We start from the raw sequence: 25,212 nt of genomic DNA, 5'->3' as shown, positions 1-25,212 counted from the left end.
TGTATGCATTTTTATTCTTTATTTATTAAGCATTTGCTTTGAGTTTCAGCAGCATTTAATTAGTGCTAGGTTAGTTTTAAATTTACATTTTTATATTACATTAAAATGTTGGAATTTTTATTTTTTTATTAAATTATTTTCCCTCTACTTCACCACAGAGACCCTTCGCCCCAGTGGTGGCAATCTCCGCCTATATATGAAAAGTTACTGGTAGAAGTTACTGGTAGAAGCTTTACACATGTATATTCTGATTTAGATGTCTCCACTCTTTCAACTGAGGTGGGTGGATACATACAAGTCTACACTAAGGGGCCGATTACGATGAGTGACGGAAAGCCTCCGACCTCAAGTCAAAGGCTTTCCAACACTCATCGTCTGTTTCAATTCTGACTGGCTGATTACAATACAGCGGATTGAAATTGAATCCGGCCGGTCATTCCGGCTGGCTTCCGACGGGCTCAAGCAGCCTATCGGCCAGTTGGAGCCACCCCATAATCCATATGGACAGCGTTTTGTCGTCTGGATTACAATGTACGGTTTCCAGCAGGCTTTACGTGCTAGCCTGTCAGAGTGTGCGGCTTTCAGTTGGGGGCCGAGGGGACCCCCCTGTTAATCCCTTCACTTTGTGGCAGGTACCTTGAGGTACCTTCCATGGGGTGCAAAGATTAACACAATCTCCCTTTTCTCTATGGGAACTTGTGTTACAGACGGTTTATAGACGTAACACAATCTCCCATAGAGAAATGGGATGGTGCAGTCGCATTGTAATTAGAGGACGGTTGGTCCAATTTCCGCCACGGTGTTGGTCGGAGGAAACTTTGACAGACGTAATAAGCCCCAAAGATGTAAATCTGCACTTTGAAAGAATGAATAACAAAAAAGTGCAGATTTACAGCTAGATGCAGGAGTAGATTTTCACATGAGTAAATCTATGTATGTAAATTTACCTTTGTGAATCAGACCTATAATTTTGGAATTCTGCTTTCAAATGCTTTAGTAACTATATATTCATTGCATGTGTAGCTCTAGGTACTCCTACTCTGCATACTACTGCCATCCAGTGTTGGGCTCGGACATTTGCAACTTGTTTTTCTTCAAAGAAATTTTTCGAGGCACCAGGTATAGTGATTCCTCCTTTAGTTGGTAATACACATAGCCATCTACAACATTGTTAGACAGCTTTTTCCGCTATTGGGTTTGGACTTTTACTAGTCAAGCTCAGTGTTCAGTGTCTAATAGCACATAATGTCAGCTCTTTGACTATTGCTGTCCTGATCTTTGTGGATCAATGATTCAGCGTCCCCATTGTTCTATGTACTTCAACACCCAAGCTCACAACGAGGCCTTGTCCTGTCCTGGGGCCTCACCCATTATCTGTGCTATTCTCTAGGAGGATGCCAGGTCAGTGATGGAAAGGACACAATTTCAATACTACCCCCAGTGTCACTACAAGTTCCCCTGGACTGATCACCATCAAGTCTACAATCTTTGCCTCTCCCACTAGCATAGCTAGGCTATTTGCGAGTCCTGCCTCACCTTACGCCAGAGGCCTTAATGCCGAAAAACCTTTTGAGGCCAAAAGTGCAATCAACGGCTGGCTCAGATTACTGGTGCATCCTATTCTCCAGTGACTATAGGAGGAATTAAACGCTCACCAAAAGCGGCTTTTCATCCAACCACAAAGTGGCAAAATCTCCACGTAGCTGCCACCTAAACCAGTGGGGGTGCTTTCCAGAAAAAGGAAGCTGTCTTTAGAGGAGCAACTTGCCCTGGAGCCTGCACCTCTTCTAAGGCACAAATGTCCTAAAGACAAGGGTGCCAGGCCTCTTGCTGGTCTTCCTTCTCTTCCTCATCCTCCTCTCTTCTCACTGCCAACACCATTCGCACAGCCTCAGTCAGCTTCACAAGAGTAGTCACACCACACATCTTATGGGGGGGAGGGGGTAGCACTGTGTATCCAGAGGAACCCTATGATTCCCCAAATGATTCTGAATACTGGGACCAGTATGATGATTCACCCAACTGATACAGACTCAGACCTCTACCCAGCAAAACCTTTCTTGCTTGATGCTACCTCGTATCATGAGGTGATAGAAAGGGCTGCTACTTTTCATAAAGTAGATATGCACGCCGTACAAAAGACCCAAGTTCCAGGTTGAAATACTTTTCAAAACACAACGCAACCTCTATTTGCTCCCATGCTGAAAGTTACTCAAGGCAGCATCCAAAACCTTTAAAGAGCTGGTCAAAGCCTGGATTTTCATTCCAAGGGTTAAGAAAAAAACATGATCCCTTGCCTAATGATCGCGACCATGTTCCACCAGTCTCCCTCATGGTCTACACAGGGCAGAAACATACACAAGCCCAAGGCACTCTCCATCTCCTGACAAGGAGAATAAGATGGATGCAATCTACAAGATGGTGGCAGCAGAATTGGCCCCACACTATTCGTCTACTCTCCTAGTACAGCAGTGTGCACTGGGGGAGATTGAGGAACTCTTCCAACACCTTCCTGAGCAGTATGGACAGCATGAGCAAGTGCTGGTTACTGAGGCCAAAACCATTTCAAATGCCGCCATCCGTTGCATTCTTGGTGCAGCCGATACTGCAACCATGTAGTGTAAATACTAGATTCTTGATCCGGCGTCATGCCTGGTTCCATGTTTCTGGCTTTAAGCCAGAAGTACAATAGCATCTGTTGAACCTGCCATTCAATGGTGAACACTTGTTTGGGCTGCAAATAGATCAGATACCTGGAAAGTAAAAAAAAAAAAAAAAAAAGGATAGCGCCATGGCAATGGGTGCCCTTTAGTCTGGTGCTCCCTGGTAGTCCTTTCACAGGCCAAACTACAGAATAGGTAGCAAGATCACTTCCCTAGACTCTCCAGCCTCATACCAGAAGCAGCAACAATAACAGCAGCTGCCAACATGGGGATGTTCTAGAGGAGGTTACAGAGACAACACCACCAGTTGGGGAGCCTCTGTCAAGCAGTGACTTACTTCCCCTGCCCCCTGAATCACGCTACACCTATCTGAGGAAGACTACAGGGGGTTCTCCTGAAATGGGAAGATATCTCCGGTAACCAATGAGTTACCTCCGTCATCTACCAGGAGCTCACTGCAACACCACCAAATATCCCACTATATATATAGATAGATAGATATACACACACCTATACGCTCCCCCCCCACCCCCCCACCCCCCGCGCAAGGAAAACCAGCTCCTTCTTCAGGAGGAGATTTTGGCGCTTATCCTCATCAGGTCAATACAACCAGTACCATTGCAATATCCTTGGCAAGGTGGTGTACTCCTTGTACTTTCTCATCACAAGAAAGGATTGGTCTCGAAGGCCCATGCTCTACCTCAACAAGTAGATCCTCTCTGAACATTTCCACATGGTCACTCCGCAGGATGTCATCCCACTGCTGCAGCAAGATGACTTAATGACTGCTCTAGATCTGAAGGACGCCTACCTTCACATACCCGTCCACTGCTGCTACCTACTCTTCTTGGTAAGTAGTCAGTGTTATCAATTCGAAGTGTTGCCATTCTGGGTCACCACAACCCTCTGGGTCCTGACAAAATGTCCCCCTGTGGTAGCTGCCCATCTCGGAAGGAGTGCCATTCGTGAATTGCCTTACGTAGTCAATTGGTTGATCAAGGGTGCAAGCGACCAGCAGTGCCTCACTCACACCAAGACCGCAATGTCCCCCATCCACAATCTGAGCTTCACCATAAATACTTTCAAGTCCCACTTTCATCCCTTTCAGATTCAACCTTTTCTGGTAGCTGTGCTCAATATAGACACCCAGTATAAATAATCGCAAATCAAGAGTAGTTCTGGCTAAAGACCGCTGCACAGGTGCTAGTTCCACTAGGTAATAGTGGTCTGCACTTATCCTCTAATGGTCAAACTACTCCAAAACCATAAATACATTAAAACAGAAAAAAACACCCAATGGGAGTGCCTCAAGGATCCAACAATTGTTTTGTAGAGTTTGTTTTCATAGTTCAATTGTGTCAATATTAATGTACTCTTCTCTAATAACAAAATAACATGGGAGCCGTGGTATGAAGTCTCAAAACAATTCTCAGTGATGGTGGTGGCGTATCATATTACTGTGTCTGAGCTTGCAGAACCCAATGGGGTGTGGATATTAAGCTGTGATATTTATTTACGATGACGCAGTGGTAAATAGCCTAAAAAATCACCTCAACGCTCTGGACCTCACCTAAATCTGCAACAGCCCGACACATGATAAAGGCTCTATCCTCGACCTTATGATTTCTAAAGAAAACTCTACCCAACTAGGATCAATCCAACCCTGTGACTGGTCAGACCACCACATTATCACATTCTTCATCAATGAAAAAGTTAAACTTAACCCGGTTCAACCCACCAAATCCAAAGTCTGGAAAAGGGACCTGAAGAAACTCAATCCAAACTCTTTACCTTCCCATAGCTGCAATCTCCTCCTTCCCCCTAACGATGCTCTGGACGTTCAATCTTTGACCGAACACTACCTCAACTCTATGACTTCTATAATCAATGAGGCCGCCCCCTTGCAACTGAAAAGAGTCTCCACTAAAAAATCCAACCCATGGTATGATGGTAGACTCAACGAAGATAGACGGGCCATGCGCATGGCAGAGCGCACCTGGAGATCAGTCCCTTCTGCACTAAACCTTAAAACTCTGAAGGAAAAGAGAAATACATACTTCAGGAAAATCAAGCGCACAAAATCAGATTTCTTCAGCCTCCAGCTCGACCAAGCAAAAAACCGACCAAGAAAGCTGTTTGAACTAATCAATACACAATCCAAGGAACAACCCCAACTATCGCACAGCACAATAGGCGATATACCATCCTGTGAGGACTTCTCTGCTTTCTTCAATCTAAAGACTGATAACATAAGGAAAGATCTCCTCAATGACCTAAACCTTAACTCCAACCCCCACAGCATAACACCCACTGAACCAAAGAACAATGCTGCATGGTCATCCTTTGATACCTACTCTGAAGATACAATTAACAAACTGCTCACCACATTGAAACCTTCCAATCACCTCACAGACCCCCTTCCTGTTAACGCTGTAAAGGACTTCATCCCAATACTCCTCCCACTATGGACCAAAATTATCAACAGCTCACTTCAGCAAGGTCACATCCCCGACTCCCTCAAAGTTGGACAAGTCACATCTATACTCAAGAAACCAACAGCTGACCCTTCTGACTTAAACAATTACCGTCCTATTACCAACATTCCCACCCTTGCCAAACTGTTGGAAAAATGCGTACAACTCCAACTAACGAAACACATTGAACAGTTTGACCTCCTCAACCCTCATCAATCAGGCTTCCGAGCAGGGCACAGTACTGAGACTGCTATTACACACATAATTGACGATGCCCTCCAAATCCTTGATCAAAACGATACCTGCCTCCTCATCCTTCTTGATCTGTCCTCAGCATTTGACCCAGTCAAACACGGGAACTTACTAGAGTTGTTAAATACCAGGATGGGTCTATCTGGGACAGTTCTCAAATGGTTCACTTCCTTCCTACATAACCGGTCTCAGAAATTCAAGAGCAACAACTTGATGTCCCCACCAGTCCCTGTAACATTAGGCGTCCCACAAGGATCTTCCCTTTCTCCAACATTGTTCAACCTGGTCATGGAACCTCTCACCACCCTGCTACAAGCATCTAATGTACACTTTCACATGTACGCCGACGACACCCAACTATACCTAAAATTACAATCCCCCAATGACATCAAACTTCTTAACTCAACGCTCCGAAACACACAATCATGGCTTGCCGATAATCACCTCAAACTCAATGCTCTGAAAACTGAGTTCCTTCTGATCTCACCTCCTGCGAAAAGCTCCACCTCTGAAACCTGGCTTAAGCACCTAACTGCACTCAATGTCCAACCTACCATCGTGGACTCAGCGAAATCTTTAGGCATAACACTTGACACCAATCTCAACATGCAACGGCATATCAGCAACGCAACTAAGGGAGCTAATTTCCAAATCAATACCCTGAGGAAACTTAAACCCTTCCTCCCAGCCAAGGACTTCCAAACTGCAGTACAAGCCCTAGTCATGCCGCGCTTAGACTACGGTAGCGTTGCCCTCTGCGGACTCCCCCTATCTACAACTGCACCCCTTAGAGCCTCTTTGAACGCTGCACCGAGACTTTTCACTGGATCAAAAAAACACTCACATATTTCCCCGACCTAAAATCCTTGAACTGGCTGCCTTTTGAGGCCAGAATAAATCTGAAAATTGCATGCATGACTCAAAGGGCTATACACCACAGCTCACCCGGTTACCTTACTCAGAAGCTGACAATTTCTGGTGGCTCAAGATCCACTAGAAGTACAAAGAATCTCCTTCTGAAACCTCGTAGATTCCGGAAGGAAAAAACATATAAGCGCTCATTCTCAGGAATGGCACCCAGGATCTGGAATTCACTCCCTCCAGAAACCAGACTTATCACCTCCACTACATTCTTTAAGAAAGAAGTGAAAGCTATCCTCATGGCTAAATTCACCTGAACATGTACCTAACTTTGGAAGTTTTGAGACTCCTGACTATTTGTAATACTTGTTTATCAGATTGACTATTTGTATTATAGTTTAACTGATTGTTTAGGCTCCCTCTTTTATCTACCTTATTTTTACTACCCATTTACTACCTCAACTATCTGTCGCTCAAAAGCTTGTTAATTGCTCTCTTGTTTTTACTACCCCTTGTTGTAAAGCGCTCTGATATCTGCAAAGATCTTGTTCGCGCTATATAAAACTCTCAAATAAATAAATAAATAAATATAAATTTATGGTCACCTGGTATTTCCCTACAACCATAAAGGAGCAGGACTAGCATTCCAAGAATTTAGTGGAGAACTGATCCATTTCACACTTTAACTTGGATGTGACATTGCTGTAAAGAAATACATTAACCCTGATGAAGTCATCTCAGAGGACGAAACGCGTTGGCCTAGCTATTTCTTGATGTATTGAGTAATAATAGAGTTGTTTTGAGACTTCATACCACGGCTCCCATATTATTTTGATGCGGTGTTGGAACAGTAACAACCTGTTGCAGACAGGCCCTTCTTACACCCGGTTCTGCTGGTGACCATCACAACATACACCTTGGTCTTGGGGTATGAGGTGCATATTCAGCAGCTTATTGTTCTAGCTCCTGGCATCCCATTAGCTCTCAAAGCCTTGTTCCACCAGGCTTTGCACAAAGTAGTGTCTATGAAACCAGACACGACCGCCATGTATTATCTCCAAAGCAAGGCGGAACACACATGCTACAATTGTCTACATTACCACAAAGCATTTGGCTTTGGGTGCTTCACCACTGGATATATCTGTTCGCGGAGCACTTTTCAGGAGTAGACAACGATTTTGCAGACCTCGTTCGAATACAGCAACAAGTCCAGGAGTGGAAACATCACCAACAAGTTGTATTTACCCTTTGGGGTAGTCGAGATTTACCTTTTTGCCACAGCACAAAATGCCAAAGCTTCACCTCCAGTTTCCCACAATCCATGGGCAATGCTCTATGTATGAATTGGTTTGGGGTAATTGCGTTCACTTTTTCTCCTGTCCCACTCCTTCTGTATGTGACCCGGAGGCTTCAGCAAACGTCCCTTGTGCTCAGCCTGGCGGCTCCCATGTGGGCCAGTACACCATAGTTCTCGGCCCTTCTTTCCCCACGATAAGCTCCCCAACAGGCTGGACCTTCTCAGGCAAAACCACTGCACAATCCGACATCCGAACCCCACACAGCTCAATCTAGCAATTTGGCTCCTGGGGTCCTATAGTTTGGCGGTCTTAATCTCCATCAAGAGTGCATGTCTGCCCTCCAAGAAGCATGAAGACCCATTATGTTAGCCTTTTATGTGGCTGTGTGGAAAAGGTTTGTCCAGTACTGCATCCCTAAGTGCACAGACCTTCATAAGCCTTCAGTTCAGGATATCGTTTATCTCCTTCATCTACAGAAATCCGGTCTTGCTTATACTTCACTTAGCTGCAGTTGCAGAGCAGAGAACATTCTTCTTTGTTTAGAATCCCCTTTATCAAGGCTTTTGTGGAAGGACCAAAGCAAGTTATTCCACCTAGGGGTACATCGCTCCCCTGTTTGGAACCTTAACGTCCATACCAGACTCATGGGCCCTCCTTTTGAACATTTACACTTGTGCCAATTAATTTTTTTTTCTTGCACAGTTGCTTTCCTTGGTTGCTATGACATCTTTAATGCATGTCAGCAAATTGCAATCCCCCACGCTAGAGTTAGTAATTTGATACAAAAAGAGCCTTTCTGAAATTTTAATGAATTTGAGAGAATTTGTGTAAGTGTTATTTCTCTCAATCTGTGACCTTAATAAAAACTTGATTATTGTTAGTTATTATAATTCTTAGAGTCAATTCCAGAGGCTAAAGTAATGACATGGTGCATTGGCAGGTAGCTTGCGTTACTTTTATATGATCTAACAGATCTGCACTTTCAGGTTAATATTTTGACTCACTGTGTGCATTTTGTGCACACTACATTGACACATTTAAGAAATGTGCTTACAGCGAAGGTTTGTAAAGAAATGTTTCATGGTTATAGCAATTTGCTAACCGGTTAGAAACACACACCGGGGCTAAATTCCAGGTGACTTGGGCTGCATTGCTGAATATTTTTAATCAGGGATGTATTTCTTAAGGCTTTTCCTTCATGTTGCTATTATATACCAGCATAACTTTTCAATCTGTTCCATAGCAAGTTTGAAGTGGAGCAAACTAGTAGTTTTCCAGTAATTACAGTTTTTTCAATTAGAGGTTCCCTCTGGGGGATCTTTACCACACACCAAGATTCCCCTCCTCTTTACCAGGAGAAGTCCTATCTTTTAAGTGGGGAAAGTTGAAATTGAGATGGGGCGCAGTATGATGTGGGTGCTCAAGGCAGTGGAGACACACAAGCATATGCTGTACCTCCCGTTTGTTTCATTAAAAATTAATGGCAGATCTTACGTTACAGGTGTACAAAAAAACACAAGACTGTCAAACATTTTATGAGGAACACTGTCATTACTGGCTATATGACTAATTCTTAAGAGTTAGTGCTCCTTCAAGTAAAGCTGATCAGTCTCTAAGCACAACGAGAGTCTAGCCTTAGCTCATATCACTGGCCCACACTATGGAACCAGAGCTGAACATAAATGAATTGTATAACAAACATGAATTCTTCCCAAACTGCAATATTTTGGGTCTTCAAGTCATTTTTTGTGCATTATTAGAAGGCATATTGAATCAGGTCCTTTTTAGGTTGAGCCTGCCCAGCGCATGCACTGCTGCAAGGCATGCTGTATTGGAGTATGGACTTGAAGCCCCGCCTACTCTCTGCCCATATTTTTAATTGACTTGTGTCATTGTCCTTCATAAACGCTGGCTTCCGAGTTGTTATTAGGCTTGTTAGTCCCTCCTTGGTACTGCCTTGTCTTGTAACCAACCATAATGACTGGACCTTTCACTTGTCTTGTTACACGGTCTGCTTCATGTTGGCTGTGAGCACTATTTTGTTTAATGATTTGCCCCTATTCCATCCACTACACCGCAGCACGCTGCTTTCTTTTATTTTATTTACTAATGGCGGTCCTCTTTAACTATAGCGACCACGTTTCTTTTTAAAAAAAAATTATTTTAGCAACGTGGTCCCCTTTGAGTATAGCGGCTGTGCTTTGTTTTTTTGTTTACTAGCGCCCATGCGGCACTTTTACATTCATGGAGGCCGCACTCCTTTCTTTAGACAAGCCCTGTCTAAAGAAAGGTGCGCGGCCGCTATTAAAATTAAAGTGTGATATGGGCACTTTTACAAAAATACTATTGGTTTGTCAACTTGATAAGGAGATGATTTTTTTTTAGTCCAAGCGCCCCATGCTGCGGTTGCACTGTCAGCCATGCCCCTTTCTTTAAACACGGCTTGTCTAAAGAAAGAGGCGCAGCCTCCATGAATGTGAAAGCGCCATATGGGCACTAGTAAACACACAAATATCTACAATGCGATAGGTCTCCCATTTGTGAGAGTTTAAGCTATTGCATTGCCGCCTTCCTCTCCCCCTGCAGTGGCCTCCAAACCTTCCTAGTCCAACCTTTCAGGGCCACCAAAGGCCAGAGGGCGGTAGGATTTGGAATCACCTCCCCCACTCGCAAAACATCACGTTGGACAGGTGGGTCTTGCAGATAGTACGAAAGGGCTACTCCGTCCCCTCTGAGACTACCCCTCCCTCCGTGCCACTGGCTCTCGATTAAATGTCTGAGGATCATTTGGCACTTCTCTGCCAGGAAGTCTCAGCTTTCTTGGCCAAGGGAGCTATCCAGAGGGTTCCTACGCCAGATGTAGATCGTGGTTGCTACTCCCACTACTTTCTGATTCTCAAGGACAAAGGCCTGTGTCCTATTCTAGACCTCGGACCCACAACCGCTTCCTCCGGAAGGAAAAGTTCAAAATGCGAATCTTGGCTCTGGTCCTGTCTGCCCTCGACCCTGGAGACTGGATGGTGGTGCTGGACTTACAGGACGCCTATTTTCACATCCCCGTCATGCCAGCCCACAGACGCTACCTGCGGTTCACAGTAGGCCACGAGTATTTTCAGTTCACCGTGCTCCCCTTTAGCCTTACCAGTGCCCCTCAGGTGTTCACAAAAGTGAAGGCAGTGGTCGCAGTTCATCTGCGCAGATGAGGGATTCCAGTCTTCCACTTTCTCGACGACTGGCTGTTGAAGGTGGGCTCGCCCCAGACTGTCGTCACCAACCTCCAGACTACGGCAGACCTCCTACATTCTCTTGGGGTCACCAGCAACGTGCTGAAGTCACACCTAACTCCCTCTCAGAAGCTCCCTTTCATCTGAGCTGTTCTGGACACAGTGCAGTTTCGGGCCTATCCTCCCAAGCAGCGAGTCCCGGATATTCAGGCTATGATACCCATGTGTCAGCCTCTACCTCGGATTTCGGTGAGAATGACCCTGAGGCTGCTGGGCCTCATAGCCTCCTGCATCCTGCTGGTGGTTCATGCCAGATGGCGGATGCAGGCTCTGGAGTGGGACCTAAAGTTCCAGTGAGCGCAGCATCGGGGCAACCTTTCCGACTACGTCCAGATCTCGGAGGGAACTGCTCAACAACTGCAGTGGTGGCTAATGAATCAACATTGGGTCTGAGGCAGATCCCTCTCCCTCCCCGAACCAGATGTCACAGTGATGACGGATGCGTCACTCCTGGGATGGGGCAGCCACCTGGGAGAGGAGGAGATCAGAGGTGTCTGGTCTTCGGCGGAGTCCGAGCTCCATATCAATCTTCTGGAGCTCCAGGCGATCTGCCTGGCACTGAAGGCATTCCTTCCCTCTCTCAAGGGGAAGGTGGTGCAGGTGTTCACGGACACCACCACTGCCATGTGGTATTGCAACAAACAGGGCGGGGTGGGATCATGGGCCCTAAGTCAAGAGGCTCTTCATCTCTGGACATGGCTGGAAGGAACATTAGGTCATGATCCTGGTGGTTCACCACCTGGCATGTTCTCTGAACGCCAGGGAGGACAAACTCCGCTTCCGGTGCCTGGTAGATCACAAATGGCGTCTTCACTCGGAGGTGGTGCTAGTTATCTTTCAGCGGTGGGGAGAGACTTGGTTAGATCTGTTTGCCACCAAAGAGAACGCGCAATGTCAGCAATTCTGCGCATTGTTTTTTCTAAGACGGCACTCGCTTGGTTATGCTTTTCATCACGACTGGAACTGCAGCCTCCTGTACACCTTTTCGCCTGTACAAGTTCTGCCCAAAGTGCTGAAGATCAAGCGCGATCAGGCCCAAGTTATTCTTGTGGCTCCGGAAAGATCAAGCGCTATCAGGCCCAAGTTATTCTTGTGGCTCCGGACTGGGCACGAAGAGTCTGGTCCCCAGAGCTCCTGAGCATGGCCATCGCTCCTCCACTCAGACTGCCTCGTCCAGAGGATCTTCTGTCGCAGCAGTAGGGGAGAGTTCTTCACCCGAACTTGTCCTGCCTCCACCTCCTTGCGTGGAGATTGAGCGGTGACAGTTGACAGCTTTTGACCTTCCACCTGAAGTCTGTAATGTCATCTTGGCAGCCAGGTGTCCCACCATTAAAACGGTATACGCCTGTCGATGAAATAAACTTGTGGCATGGTGCACAGCAAAGGCGGTGAATCCCCTTTCTGCTCCTCTCTCAGAGGTCCTTTTGTATATAATTTCTTTGGCCCAGCAGGGCTCTGCCTTGGGCACTGTTAAAGGCTTTCTTGTGGCCATCTCTGCTTTCCTTCGGCTACCAGATCAGCCATCTTTGTTCAAGTCCCCTATTATAAATAGATTCTTCAAGGGCATTACTCCTCTCTTTCCTCCATCTCCTTTCGTAATGCCCCAGTGGAACTTGAACCTTGTAAATGTAAATGTATTTGAGCTTGTAAAGCGCACTGCTACCCGTCCGTAGGTTTCCTGGGGCTGTATAACTCTGGGGAACCCGTCCTGTCTTTCCCTGTGGGATGGTCCCTGCTGGGAATCCCCAATGTGGAGCCAGGCATCCCCGGAATTGATGGGGCCGTTGTGGAGATTAGGCAAGCTAATGCCCAGAGTTGCCGAGTGGAACCCCTGATTATAGTAAGCACTGAAGCGAGAATTATCGAGTCCACTGACCCAAGTCCACGACCCTTCCGCAACGGGAATTGAACCCTGGTCCCGGGCCGACTTCTGCTCCCGGGTCTGCCGCCTCTAACCAGTGAGCCACAATACTCCATAACTTATCTTATGTACGCACCCTTCGAGCCTTTTCACAACAGTCCTCTCAGGCTACTCGCTGTGACGACTGCTTTCCTTGTTGGCATCACCTCTGCTCACAGACTTAGTGAGCTGCCAGCTCTTTCTTCTAAGCCCCCTTTCTTCTCTATGCATCCAGACAGAGTGGTGCTTAGGATGAGACCATCTTTCCTTCCGAAAGTGGTTACACCTTTTCACATTGGACAAACCATTACTTTGTCCACCTTTTTCCCACCTCCGCACCCTTCCAAGGAGGAGAGACGCTACTGTCTGGACCCTAAACGTGCATTGTACTACCTTGGCCGCATGAAAGATTTCCGGGTGGATGATCAACTCTTTGTTGGCTATGCGGGTGCCACGAAAGGTCGGGCTTGTTGTCCTGTTTCAAAATCTGTTACTCTTTGGCGAAGAAGGAACCTCCAGTGAGGCTCCGAGCTCACTCCACCAGAGCTATGGCTGCCACCACTGCTCTTGCACGTGACGTTCCAATCCTCGACATCTGTCAGGCAGCCGCGTGGGCATCCTTGCACACGTTCACCAGACATTACTGTCTGGACAGCCAAGTCCAGTGGGACGGCTATTTTGCCTGTTTTGTCCTGCAGGACTTTTTTGGTGTGAACTTGGTTCGCAGACCCTCCTCCAGGATTGGTATTGCTGGGGTATCTATTTTAAGGTAAGTAATGTAGAACTGTCTCTTTCAGATAAACCTTCGGTAACAATGTATCTGTAATAGACGTAGGTTACTTACAGATTCCTTACCGTCCCACCCATCCTCCCTGCTCTACGAACTGGCTTCTAGGGACAGAGACTCCCTTGCAGGGCCCTAGTTTTAGAGCACCAGTGGTCAGTGTCTTGCATGGCTCTGCGCTTCTGGCGTGGAAAGTCGTGTCAGAGCTGATGTCAGCGTGCAGGGGCGGCGTCTAAATAGGCACTGTGACGTCATCCCGGTGAACACGACGCCAACGACTGATGCCGAGTCGACCGACGCCACCTACCGACGCGCAGGGTTACTGCTAAGAAAAAATTCTCTTAATTCAGTCTGATGTCTGGGGATAATTCTAAGGTAAGGGATCTATAAATAACCTATGTCTATTACAGATACATCGTCACTGAAGGTAAGGAACTTGTTTTTCAAAAAGGGAGAACTCTGTATTTGGTATGGCTGTATCAGAATCTGTAGCCTACTGATTAAATTAGTCGATATGAACTAGGCAACCAGTGGTCTGGGAAGAATACTGATCAGTAACCACACATTTCCTGGGACCGCAAATACAGACCTCACAAATGCCAGAGAGACTGCTTTTCAGCCTTATCTTATTTTCTCTACTAACTTAATAAATGTCCTCATTTTGTTAATAGTAATTTACTGCTTTCTTACTGTTTTCTATTTTGTTAATCAGGTTTGACAGAAGCACTGACAGTTTAGTGTCCCCTGGGTTCACAACCCCTCAGATGACGCAGAGATCCTACACTTCCCCAGATGACTTGCAGAGACAGGCTGTGGTGAGTCTACATTGATCCCTCAATTGTCTAAAAGCTATAAAAAAGAAACCATTCTGACCATCGATTCTCGTTAAACTTTCAGAGCTTTTTTAATTGCCATTTGGATTGGAACAAGATGCGGCACGATGCTTGGTTTTTGTTTTATTACCAAGGTGTTTAAGGCTTGGTCAGGATTTCTTTTTCCCAAACAGTGCATTGCATTGCATAGCTATGTGAAAACTAAAAATGTAAAATAATACAGTTTTAATCCATTTGTATGAAAGGCATCGAATAGGAAAAGTAGGTTCGTGATAAAGGACTTGCAAAGGGCAATGAACAAAGTGTGAGATAAATCTTTCTGATTTTTTTTTTTTTACCATATTTTACTGAAAATATAGAAACCAAATGCCCCTTGTCCTTGCTGCCCTCCCCCAAGTCGGCCTTACTAACCTGGGTCTAAGTCTGCGTACCTTTCCAGAAATATAGTACTGCTGAATCCTGTATATAGAAGATGCCCATTTGTTTGAAACCTTGAGAACACCTTTACTCTGGCACAACCCTTCCCATCTACAGAATAAATGGCCTTATCAAAATATGAATTGCTCTGGAGTAATCATAGTAATTGTGGTTGTTTTGCTTTACACTTATGACATGAAATTACCAATTATTTCGCTATTATACCCACTAGCTTAATTTATAGTAACTTGAGGGAGAAATCCCTACAGAGAGAGCACAGGAACCGTATTGGCGGCGGCTGCGGTTTGTGTTCTGTTGCATTTAGCTCTATTTTCTAGAGCAAAATGAATCCAAATGTCCATTTTTAATGCAAGGGTGCATTTTGCACTAAATGTAGGGTTACGTTCCTTGCATAATGTTGCCGTAATTGAGCTACAGCAAATTATGCAAGTCATGCCCACCCCTACGTAACACGCCTTCCTGTACCCATGCAAAGACAGTCACACTCATATTAAAGCAGGTCTCATCTGAATCACTCTTCTTTAAGGCAATCAACCAATTTCTTAAACCAAGGATTACCTACATAAGCTTCTAAACTGAACTTTTATTTTTCTCTCGGTGAAGCCAGATTATCACAATTCATAAGATGTCTTCTTGGAATGATGGTTCCATAAACCTTTCAGCGCTTATGACCGCGTTGTACTCCATATCTTTCTGTGCAGTGATCCTATTGTATGACTGTATCATATTTGGTCCCTATACAGCATTTGCGAGTTAAATACAGCATTGACAAATTTGTCTGCACATCATTGTCTATGGTTTATTCTCTCAGCAGTATATAAACAATGTATTTAAAGTCTTTATGAAACTAGGCCGATAGATCCTTTGAATGCTTTTTTTGTGTGCGTAGCACTGCATACCTCTCCGGCAACCTCTTGCACATTGTTCCCAATAAACACACAAGGTTGTGTTTGGAGTATCTTTCAAATAACAAACTTTGTACCTTTTTAAAGAGGCTATTTGAATGCTAAACTTTTGTTGTTCTTTAGGTTGTTGTACGGGATGGGCAACAGGTCTTTGGGGTAAAGTGATGGACAAGGGATGGATTGTAACACCTCCTTTGCCTAGCATATTTGTTTCCTCCTTCGCTTGATACTGGGCAACAGTCAGATGTTTTGTTTGTGAGGTGCTTTTTTGTCGCAGGTGACTTATTTTATTCTACAAGTTATTCCTGCACTTTGATACTGGTAGTCTTGGCAGACATGGATATTGCCCTGTGTATGAAATAGTTACACCTTGGACCCTCACCTAGTGCGGTCTCATGCCATTGTAGTTATTCTCTTTTTTCCCATATAGTTGCAGATATGGACCTGGTGCATAAGAACCCACAACTACCTGCTCAGGTCCCTGGCTGGGATGTTCGCTTTGTTAGCCGAGCCCACTCTTTATTGATTGTCCGGAGGAAGTATATGCCCGTAGGTACAGGGAAGAGTTTAACATTTACAAGACAAGTGGTGCCTCTCTTCCCTGGCACAGAACAGTTCTGCGAGTATGTATCGGTCCCTCCCTGCCAGTCATTATTTGGTTGTGCTGTAGCCTGCTGGCAGGAGAGACATTAACGGCTGTCCTTTTTACATATGAGGAGCTGTAGGGGCACAACTCCCAAGTCAAAAACAGCCCGATCTATATGTTCGAGGCATGTGGGCTGCTAAATTCATATCTATTGCATAGATCGCCGCCTAGTGTTGGGTCCGGATGATTGCACATTGTTGTCCTGGAAGAGTCTTCGAAGTATCACGAGATAGGTGGCTCCTCCCCTGGACTACAGTGCGCATGGGCATCGACTCCATCCCCAGATTGTTTTTTTCCGCCATTGGGTTCGGATGTGATTTCGACGTCTCCTGTTCGGAATCGATAAAACAATTTCTTTAAGGCCAAAAGGCCTTCTTTACATCGTCGGTATTGTTCGCTTTCGGTCTCGTGTGTACTCCAACTCTTCGAGTCGGATATCTGAGGAGTCGGGTGACTCTTCGGTCATCGAGGCCCTGTCGACGCAGCAAGACCCCGACGAAACTGCGATGGAACGAAGTCCGTTCAAGTTCTGCCCCGTGTGCGGTTCGAAGTACCCACACATCGACGTGCATCCTGTATGCAACAAGTGCCTGTCGCCGGACCACAACGAGGCCAACTGTATGGCCTGTTCGAAATTCAGGTCAAAGAAGACGCTCAAGCTTCGGCGCGTGGCGCGCCTCGAGGCCCAGCGATCGGCACCGGCGCCTGTCGACATCTTCGTAGACCCCGAAGCAGACGAGCAAGAGCTTCACCTGCAGATCTCACCTACATCGGCGGAGGTCGAGGCCGACTACGGGGAACCTGTCGAGTGCCAGGACCTAGACGAAAACGTTGAAGAGGTAGGGGACGAAGAGGAAGCTTATGGGGCCGTGGAAGATAGCTCGGAGGAAGAGCTATGCCCCGTACGTACAATTACTAAGGCTCAGGTCACGGGATCGCCACACGGCCTTACCCACGACCCTACACCTCAATCCTCGGCCCCGCCTTCTGGCCCGGCTACAGACATACTAGCGGAGCCTCCATTACCTAAATCGAAACCGAAACTAAAAACATCGGAATCGAAAACAACAAAGATGGCCGACACACCATCGAAACCGAAGACGTCTGCGTCACCATCGGCGCCGTCGTCCTCGGAGGCTTCGAAGCCGAAGAAGGCTGTCGAACAGGCTAAGGTACTGAAAGGGGTCAAGGAGCCAAGCTCGAAGAAGGTTGTCGAGCAAGTGTCGAGCAAAGTGGTCGAGTCGAAGTCAAGGAAGACTGTCGAAACGCCATCAGCCACGACTACCGCACCAACAGGCAAACGGGCAGTCGAAGCGAAGTCCGCGAAGGGCAGCGAGCCAAAGTCTGGAGCCCCGACGCTAAAAGAAAAAGCTGTCGATCCGAAGCCTGCGGCGTCGACGCCTAAACCCGTAGCAGTGGGCCGGAGTGCAGTCGTCGAGGGAGAGTCTGCGTCTCCGGCGACCAAAGAAAAATCATCGACGCTCGGATCTTCCCCTGTAGGTGGACCGAGGTCATCGGTCGGATCGACAAAGCCATCCGCTTCTTTTACTAAGCAGGTAGCAGACTCCCTTAAGCGGATACGGGAAAAGGGGTTGACGTCGGAGCCGAAAACGCCCTCGGTACCACAGTCGATAGCCCCACCGAAGAAGACTTCGACGCCGATACTTTATACTCTACCGCCGAAGGTGGCGCCGAAGGCCTTTGCACCCCGATCGGTGCCAAAGGACACAGAAGGGTCGGGGAAAACGCAACAAAGTGGACGTTTCGATCGACAACCTTCACTAGAAGAGCAGTCGGAACATTATATCGACGCCGACACTGGAAAATTAACACTCCACAAGAGGAAAATTACTTCCAAGCCTGTGGAGTCGTTTGTAATACCTCTAAAGAAGAAGAGGCCAGCGCCAGAAACACCAGAACTCGTTGAACCCATCCCTCCAAGACCTAGGAGGAGTCCAACACCTTCACCCACTTGCTCAGATGGAGATGAGGGTGAACAGGATGAAGAGTATAACTTTCCAGACAATACTGACCCTGATGAGCAGCAGGACTCATGGGTGGACTCTGGTGATCAGGGGGACCAACAAGTGGTACATGACCCACAGGTTTTTGGTGTGAAAACTTCTCCAACAGAAGACTCTGCGGCATTTAATGCCTTAATTGAAAGGGCGGCTACAAACCATAAGGTGGAACTGCATGCCGACCCTGTGGAAGTTGACTTTTTGTTTGACACTTTCTCTGCATCAGAAAAAACTGTGAAGACACTTCCTATGCTCAAAGGGGTTCTCAAGCATGCCACAGACATTTTCAAGGAACCCACGAGGGCAAGGGTGGTAAACCCCCGGATAGAAAAGAAATACAGACCGGCACTTGGAGACCCAACTTCTATACGGGGCCAGTTGCCTCTGGACTCTTTGGTGGTCTCCAATGCCCGCAAGAGGGTGAATTCACAGACCACGGGTGAAGCTCCTCCCCCAGACAAGGAGTCAAAAGTGCTGGAGGCATCGGGGAAAAGGGTGGCAGCGCAAGCAGCCAACATCTGGCGCATAGCTAACACACAAGCCCTGTTGGCTAGATATGATAGGGCACACTATGACACTTTAGAGCAGCTATTACAACACCTTCCAGACAAGTTTAAAGAAGGAGCTGAGATGCTAATACAGGAGGGCAAGCTCATTTCCAACGCTGCAATCAAATGTGCGCTCGATGTTGCAGATACTGCAGCAAGAGCGATAAACACTAGTGTGATGTTGAGGCGTCAAGCATGGCTCTGCATCTCAGGGTTCAAGCCAGAGATCCAGACAACCATCCTCAACCAGCCCGTTAACCCAGACAGACTGTTTGGCCCAGAGGTTGACACCACCCTCGAAGATCAAAAAAGATACTGAGACAGCTAAATCCATGGGTGCGCTTCAGTCTCAGCAATTCAGAGGGAACACTTTTCGTCGCTAAAGTTCACGGGGTGTTACCAGAGGACACTTGGCACAGCAGACGCAATTCAATAGAGGAGGCGCGCAGTCCTCATACCCCAAACAGGGTAGAGGAGGTTACAGAGGAAACAGCGCCAAGGGCAGAGGCAGAGGCAACAACAGTTCCCGTTCCTCTGCTGCCAACAAACAGTGACTCTCTGTCACTGCCCCCCGACCATCTAACACCCGTCGGGGGGAGACTCCAACAGTTCCTGCCAGTCTGGAAGTCCATCACCACAGACAGGTGGGTAAGGAAACTTATCCAGTTCGGCTATTGTTTGGAGTTAACGTCCACTCCACCCAACATACCCCCAAGACACCCCCAAGACAACGTCCTATGTCAGCAGAGCACTTGCACTTATTGCAGCAAGAAGTCCTTGTGATGCTGCATAAAGGCGCAATAGAGCTCGTGCCGGTGGAGGAAGAAGGCACAGGGGTTTATTCCCTGTACTTCTTAATCTCAAAGAAGGACGGCTCGCTCAGACCCATTCTGGACCTACGCCCCTTCAACCTGTACATACTCTCAGAACACTTTCACATGTTAACACTACAGCAGGTTCTTCCATTGTTAAACCAGGGAGACTTCCTCGTAACCTTGGACCTCAAGGATGCTTATTTTCACATACCACTCCACCCATCCCACAGAAAGTACCTCAGGTTCACCATGCAAAACAGGCATTACCGGTTCAAGGTCCTACCCTTCGGAGTGACCACTGCCCCCAGAGTGTTCACAAAGTGTCTGGCGACCGTGGCAGCGCACCTCAGGAGACAAAACATACATGTCTACCCTTACCTGGACGACTGGCTCGTTCAAGCCAAGTCGGCACAGCAGTGCGCCGCACACGTCCCACACCATTCACCTCCTTCACAGTCTGGGGTTTTCGTTAAACTATCCAAAGTCGCACCTTCAGCCAGCCCATGTGCGGCAGTATCTGGGCGCGACAATAAATACTCTGACTGCTACAGCTCAGCCGAACCCAGCGAGAATCGACAACATCCAGTCGCTCATCCAGAGGTTCAGACCGCAAGACTCACTCCCAGCGAGAGTGTTCATGCAGTTGATAGGCATGATGGCCTCCTGCATCTTCATAGTCCGCACGCGAGATTGCATATGCGTCCGCTCCAAGAATGCTTGGCGAATCAGTGGACACAGGCTCAAGGACAGTTAAAAGACCTAGTGTTGGTGACCGGTCGGGCATACATCTCTCTGCATTGGTGGAATCCACACAACCTTTGCAAGGGCCGACCGTTCCAAGAGCCTGTGCCACAGATCATCCTGACGACGGACGCTTCTCTCCACGGTTGGGGAGCTCATGTGCTCCACTACACGGTGCAGGGACTATGGACGACGCAGCAAAGGAAGATGCACATCAACTATCTAGAGTTGATGGCAATCTTCATGGCACTCAAGTCCTTCAAGGTACATCTGTGCAACAAAGTCGTGTTGATCCGAACAGACAACATGACAGCCATGTACTACATCCAGAAGCAGGGAGGTACGCACTCTCCACAGCTGTCTCATCTGGCTCAGAGCATGTGGAAGTGGGCCATTTAGAGGAACATCTTCCTCATGGCGGAACACCTTCCGGGCGAGGACAATCAGATGGCGGATCTGCTCAGCAGGTACAGCCATCAAATGCACGAGTGGGAGATACATCCATCAGTACTCCCCCCGTACTTCCAGCAGTGGGGTCATCCAAAGATCGACCTGTTTGCCACGAGGGAAAACGCAAAATGCCAAAGCTTTGCCGCCAGGTTCCCTCACCCACAATCGCAGGGCAATGCGATATGGATGAACTGGTCAGGCAGATTTGCGTACGCTTTTCCCCCAGCACCTCTCATTCCGCTGGTGGCAAGAAAGCTAAAGCAACACTCGCTGACGCTCATCCTGGTTGCTCCAACGTGGGCACGCCAACCGTGGTACACCACGTTTCTAGAACTCTCCGTGGTACCGCATCAAAGGTTGCGTCTCACACCCAGGCTCTTGACGCAGAACCATGGCGACATTCAGCATCCGGATCCGCAACAGCTCAATCTGGCGATCTGGCTCCTGAAGTCTTAGAGTTTGGCTACCTTAACCTGCCTCCGGAATGCATGGACATCAGGGAGGCAAGGAAGCCCACTACCAGAGCTTGCTATGCTGCAAAATGGAAGCGGTTTGTCATTTACTGTACAGAACATCACATAAACCCGCTAGATGCATCCATTCCTAACATCTGTTATTTGTTACATCTTTACAAATACAATTAGCGTACGCTTCCATTCGGATACATTTATCCGCCATAGCGGCTTATCTCCAGAACAGGCAGCATCTCTCTGTTTTCAGGGTGCCTGCCATTAAAGCCTTCCTGGAGGGACTAAAACGAGTCATTCCTCCCAGAACCCCACCAGCTCCTGTGTGGAATCTCAATGTGGTTCTCACTAGACTGATGGGCCCACCTTTTGAGCCACTACATTCATGTGAGATTCAGTTCTTAACATGGAAAGTGGCTTTCCTCATTGCTATTACATCTCTCAGACCTGTTAGTGAGCTACAGGCGCTCACAATACAAGAGCCATTTATACAAATTCACTCAAACAGGGTCGTGCTCCGCACTAACCCCAAGTTCCTTCCAAAGGTGGTGTCACACTTTCATGTCAATCAGACAGTTGAACTGCCCGCATTCTTTCCAAAACCGGAAACAGTAGCAGAAAGAATGCTCCATACGCTGGACGTCAAAAGGGCATTGATGTACTACATTGACAGAACACAACAATTTAGAAAGACACAGCAACTTTTTGTTGCCTTCTCAGCCCAGCACAAAGGCAACCCAATTTCCAAGGCAGGAATAGCCAGGTGGATCGTTAAATGTATTCAGATTTGTTATCAGAAAGCTAAACGCACTTTAACGGTCCCCCCAGAGCACACTCCACACGCAAGTTGGGAGCCTCCATGGCTTTCCTGGGGAACATTCCTTTGGAAGACATTTGCAGAGCAGCCACGTGGTCAACACCACACACGTTTACCAAAGATTACTGTGTAGATGTGCATTCAAGCAGCAGGCAGCTGTAGGACAGGCTGTTCTCAAAACTCTTTTTCAGACTTCTGCAGCTGGCACGGGCGGCCGCCGTTAATGGAGGGACTGCTATGTATTCTATGCAATAGATATGAATTTAGCAGCCCACATGCCTCGAACTGAATATGCTACTTACCAGTATGCATCTGTTCTTGGCATGTAGGGCTGCTAACATTCATATCGCCCACCCTCCTCCCCGGTGCCCGTAGCGGCTGCAGATCATTTCTTGCATTCAATCATTAGCATGGACATCAGTTACACTATTTCACTCCATCTCTGACACAATGGCTAAAAACAATCTGGGGATGGAGTAGATGCCCATGCGCACTTGTAGTCCAGGGGAGAAGCCACCTATCTCGTGATACTTCGAAGACTCTTCCAGGACAACAATGTGCAATCATCCGGACCCAACACTAGGCGGCGATCTATGCAATAGATATGAATGTTAGCAGCCCTACATGCCAAGAACAGATGCATACTGGTAAGTAGCATATTCATTTCTCCCTTTACTGCCCCCAACTCTTCTGCCTCATCCCCTTGGATAGGTGTTGCTCTATCCTTCACCCATTAATCTAGCGAATGTACTAGTGGCTACAACATGAAGATATTGGTTTCCCCAAGAGCACAGAGTAGCCACATCTACCATTAACCCTTTAATATAGTATAGATTCTTTTTTTGGTCGAAGCACAGTGGGTTATTGACACTACTTTAATGGTCTGTCAGTTAAAGAGTATACTACTCCGTTGCCAAATTAATAGACCTTCAATTTATGGAATTTCCAAAGGACCGTTGGTCATATTAATTCTGCTCGTACTTTGTAACCGCTTATGCCTTGTTTATTTTCCTCTCCTTTCAGATGAACAACATTTTGTGGCAGCAGATGCCTTTTACAGGAGTGCCCGGTTTTCAGCCTTCACCACAATCCAACATGAGCACTCCTTCACCCCAGCAGTATAATTATTACAATCAAAATACTGCTTCACAAACGCAGCCCAGTCGCGATGCATCGTCCTCCCAGTGGAAGAATAGGCAAGCCTCACAGAGCCCCCACTCCTATCAAACAGACAACCGCCGTTCTAGTTGGGACCAGCGGTATGGGGATGTAAGCCCTGACCAGCGCTATGGAGATCCTGCTCCTGACCACCATTACCGGAGGGGCCGAGAAGACTATGACTACGGCTATGACGACCGCGGGAAGGAGAGCAGGAGTAACGAGTCTAGAAAGGAGAGCCACCGGGACGGCAAATACCGTAATTCCAGGCATTAACTGATCTCCTACAAAAATGCTCTGATTTGTGACCAACAAGGACTTGTTCCGCTATTGAGGACTTGATTATTGGGTGATGGATTGCGTGGCTTTGGCATAGTTTAAAATAAAGATAATACGATTTTTTTTATTTTTAAAAGAACAAAAAAAAAACACCCAAACAGTATCGCACATACAAAGTAAACCAGCAGTTTTTCATCTCAGGGTTTGAAAAGATTGTTAGTATCAACAAGCAATGTAATTGCAGAAAATGTGTCTTTACGCCATGTTAATGTGTTATTGAAGCAGAAGAAATCATTTTCCCTACACATGTTTTTATTGACTCACTTATGTGAGCTAATTTTTTACTTCTGGGTTTGCTAACGTAGGACGTTTCTAAGTGTAAGTATATTTCATCAGTAAAAGGAGACACTAATGATTGGGGAAAAAAGCTTTATTTCACATTGAAATATATTTTCTGTGGGATGTTAAGTACGAGACGGTGTTGGAAATCGAAATTGAATCGTGTAGAAAAATAATTTTAAAAGTATTGAACGGCCTATGTCCGTTTCCAGGAGAGAAAAAAACACGCTATTGTTACAATTAGACGAATATGTCGCAAGAGCCACTTGGACATTGTTCCGTTGACGTGAAACTTGCAACCTCTAAGTATTTCTAGGGTGCATCAGCTTTGGAATCTTTCCTTTTTTTTACTACCCTCCGAGGCATTATTTTTTAAATACCCCCAAATTGCCTTTTAATACATGTGTTCTTTTAGTGGAAAAAACACACGACTTGTTTTTAATCCTTTGTGAGGTAGAATTATTCAGGTTTGATTCTGGAGAAGTTCACCTCTAGCGAGTCAGGCTTTGAAACTCCTCCACCAGAAACTGCCCAGGTTTACCACATTGACTTTAAAGATACTGAAAGGGTATGATGGTATACAATTAAACCTAGGAAGTTGCAGGTTTTAATGATGGTATACAATTGAACCTAGAGAGTTGCAGGTTTTGTACGTCTTATGCTCACCAATGATTGGCGCTTTTTATTTTTTTGAAGGGCTGTGATATAGAGTTGTCATTGTTGCAAGAAATACAAAAAAGTAAGAAAAGTTGTATCTTGAAAAAAGTGAGTGAAATGACAATGTGAAATATATAAATTTGCAATTTATCATAAATGTGTAGTCTTGTGGGAAACGTGTCATTGCTCCTACATTTACTGTCCACCTATGGAGTATACAGCCCCTTGCAATTTGTACACATGAAGTTTTCTTTTAATGGCATCAGTTTGGTAAAAATACAATATTTTAACTGGAGGGATTAAATCTGATCCATTGGAACACCATTTGTGTTAATTCTTTTTTGTTACAGCTTTTTGGCCTTGCATTGCATTTGTGTCTCGTCCTCTCTGGGCCACAGCAAAGTCCTTCTCATTATTGTGACAGAGTTCCATGATTCGGAAAGATGTGTCCCTCTGCCCTTGTACGTTTTGTGTCTGGTCCAGTTCGTAATTCCCCAGTGAGCCTAACCATGTGGTAAGCCTATTGATACTGCTCCTGCGTTTCAGATGCGAGGCATTGGGCCTGTGCCCTGATGTGAAGAG

General features: G+C 46.5%; 1 protein-coding gene across 1 annotated transcript in view; it reads left to right on the top strand.

Annotated features, from left to right (window-relative positions):
* RBM7 (RNA binding motif protein 7) overlaps positions 1–24,954 on the top strand; it is a 93,701-nt gene extending 68,747 nt beyond the window's left edge. Inside the window, exons 4-5 of the mRNA XM_078681881.1 lie at positions 14,229–14,331; positions 23,221–24,954. Coding sequence (XP_078538007.1) covers positions 14,229–14,331; positions 23,221–23,631 — 514 coding nt within the window. The 3' untranslated portion in view covers positions 23,632–24,954. The remainder of the gene's footprint in view (positions 1–14,228; positions 14,332–23,220) is intronic.
* Positions 24,955–25,212: the final 258 nt, after the last annotated feature.

The sequence above is a fragment of the Lissotriton helveticus genome, chromosome 3_1 (genome assembly GCF_964261635.1).
Source record: "Lissotriton helveticus chromosome 3_1, aLisHel1.1, whole genome shotgun sequence".
NCBI lineage: Eukaryota > Metazoa > Chordata > Amphibia > Caudata > Salamandridae > Lissotriton > Lissotriton helveticus.
The sequence above is the reverse complement of the archived record's forward strand: the minus strand, read 5'-3'. Positions and strand labels throughout refer to the sequence as shown.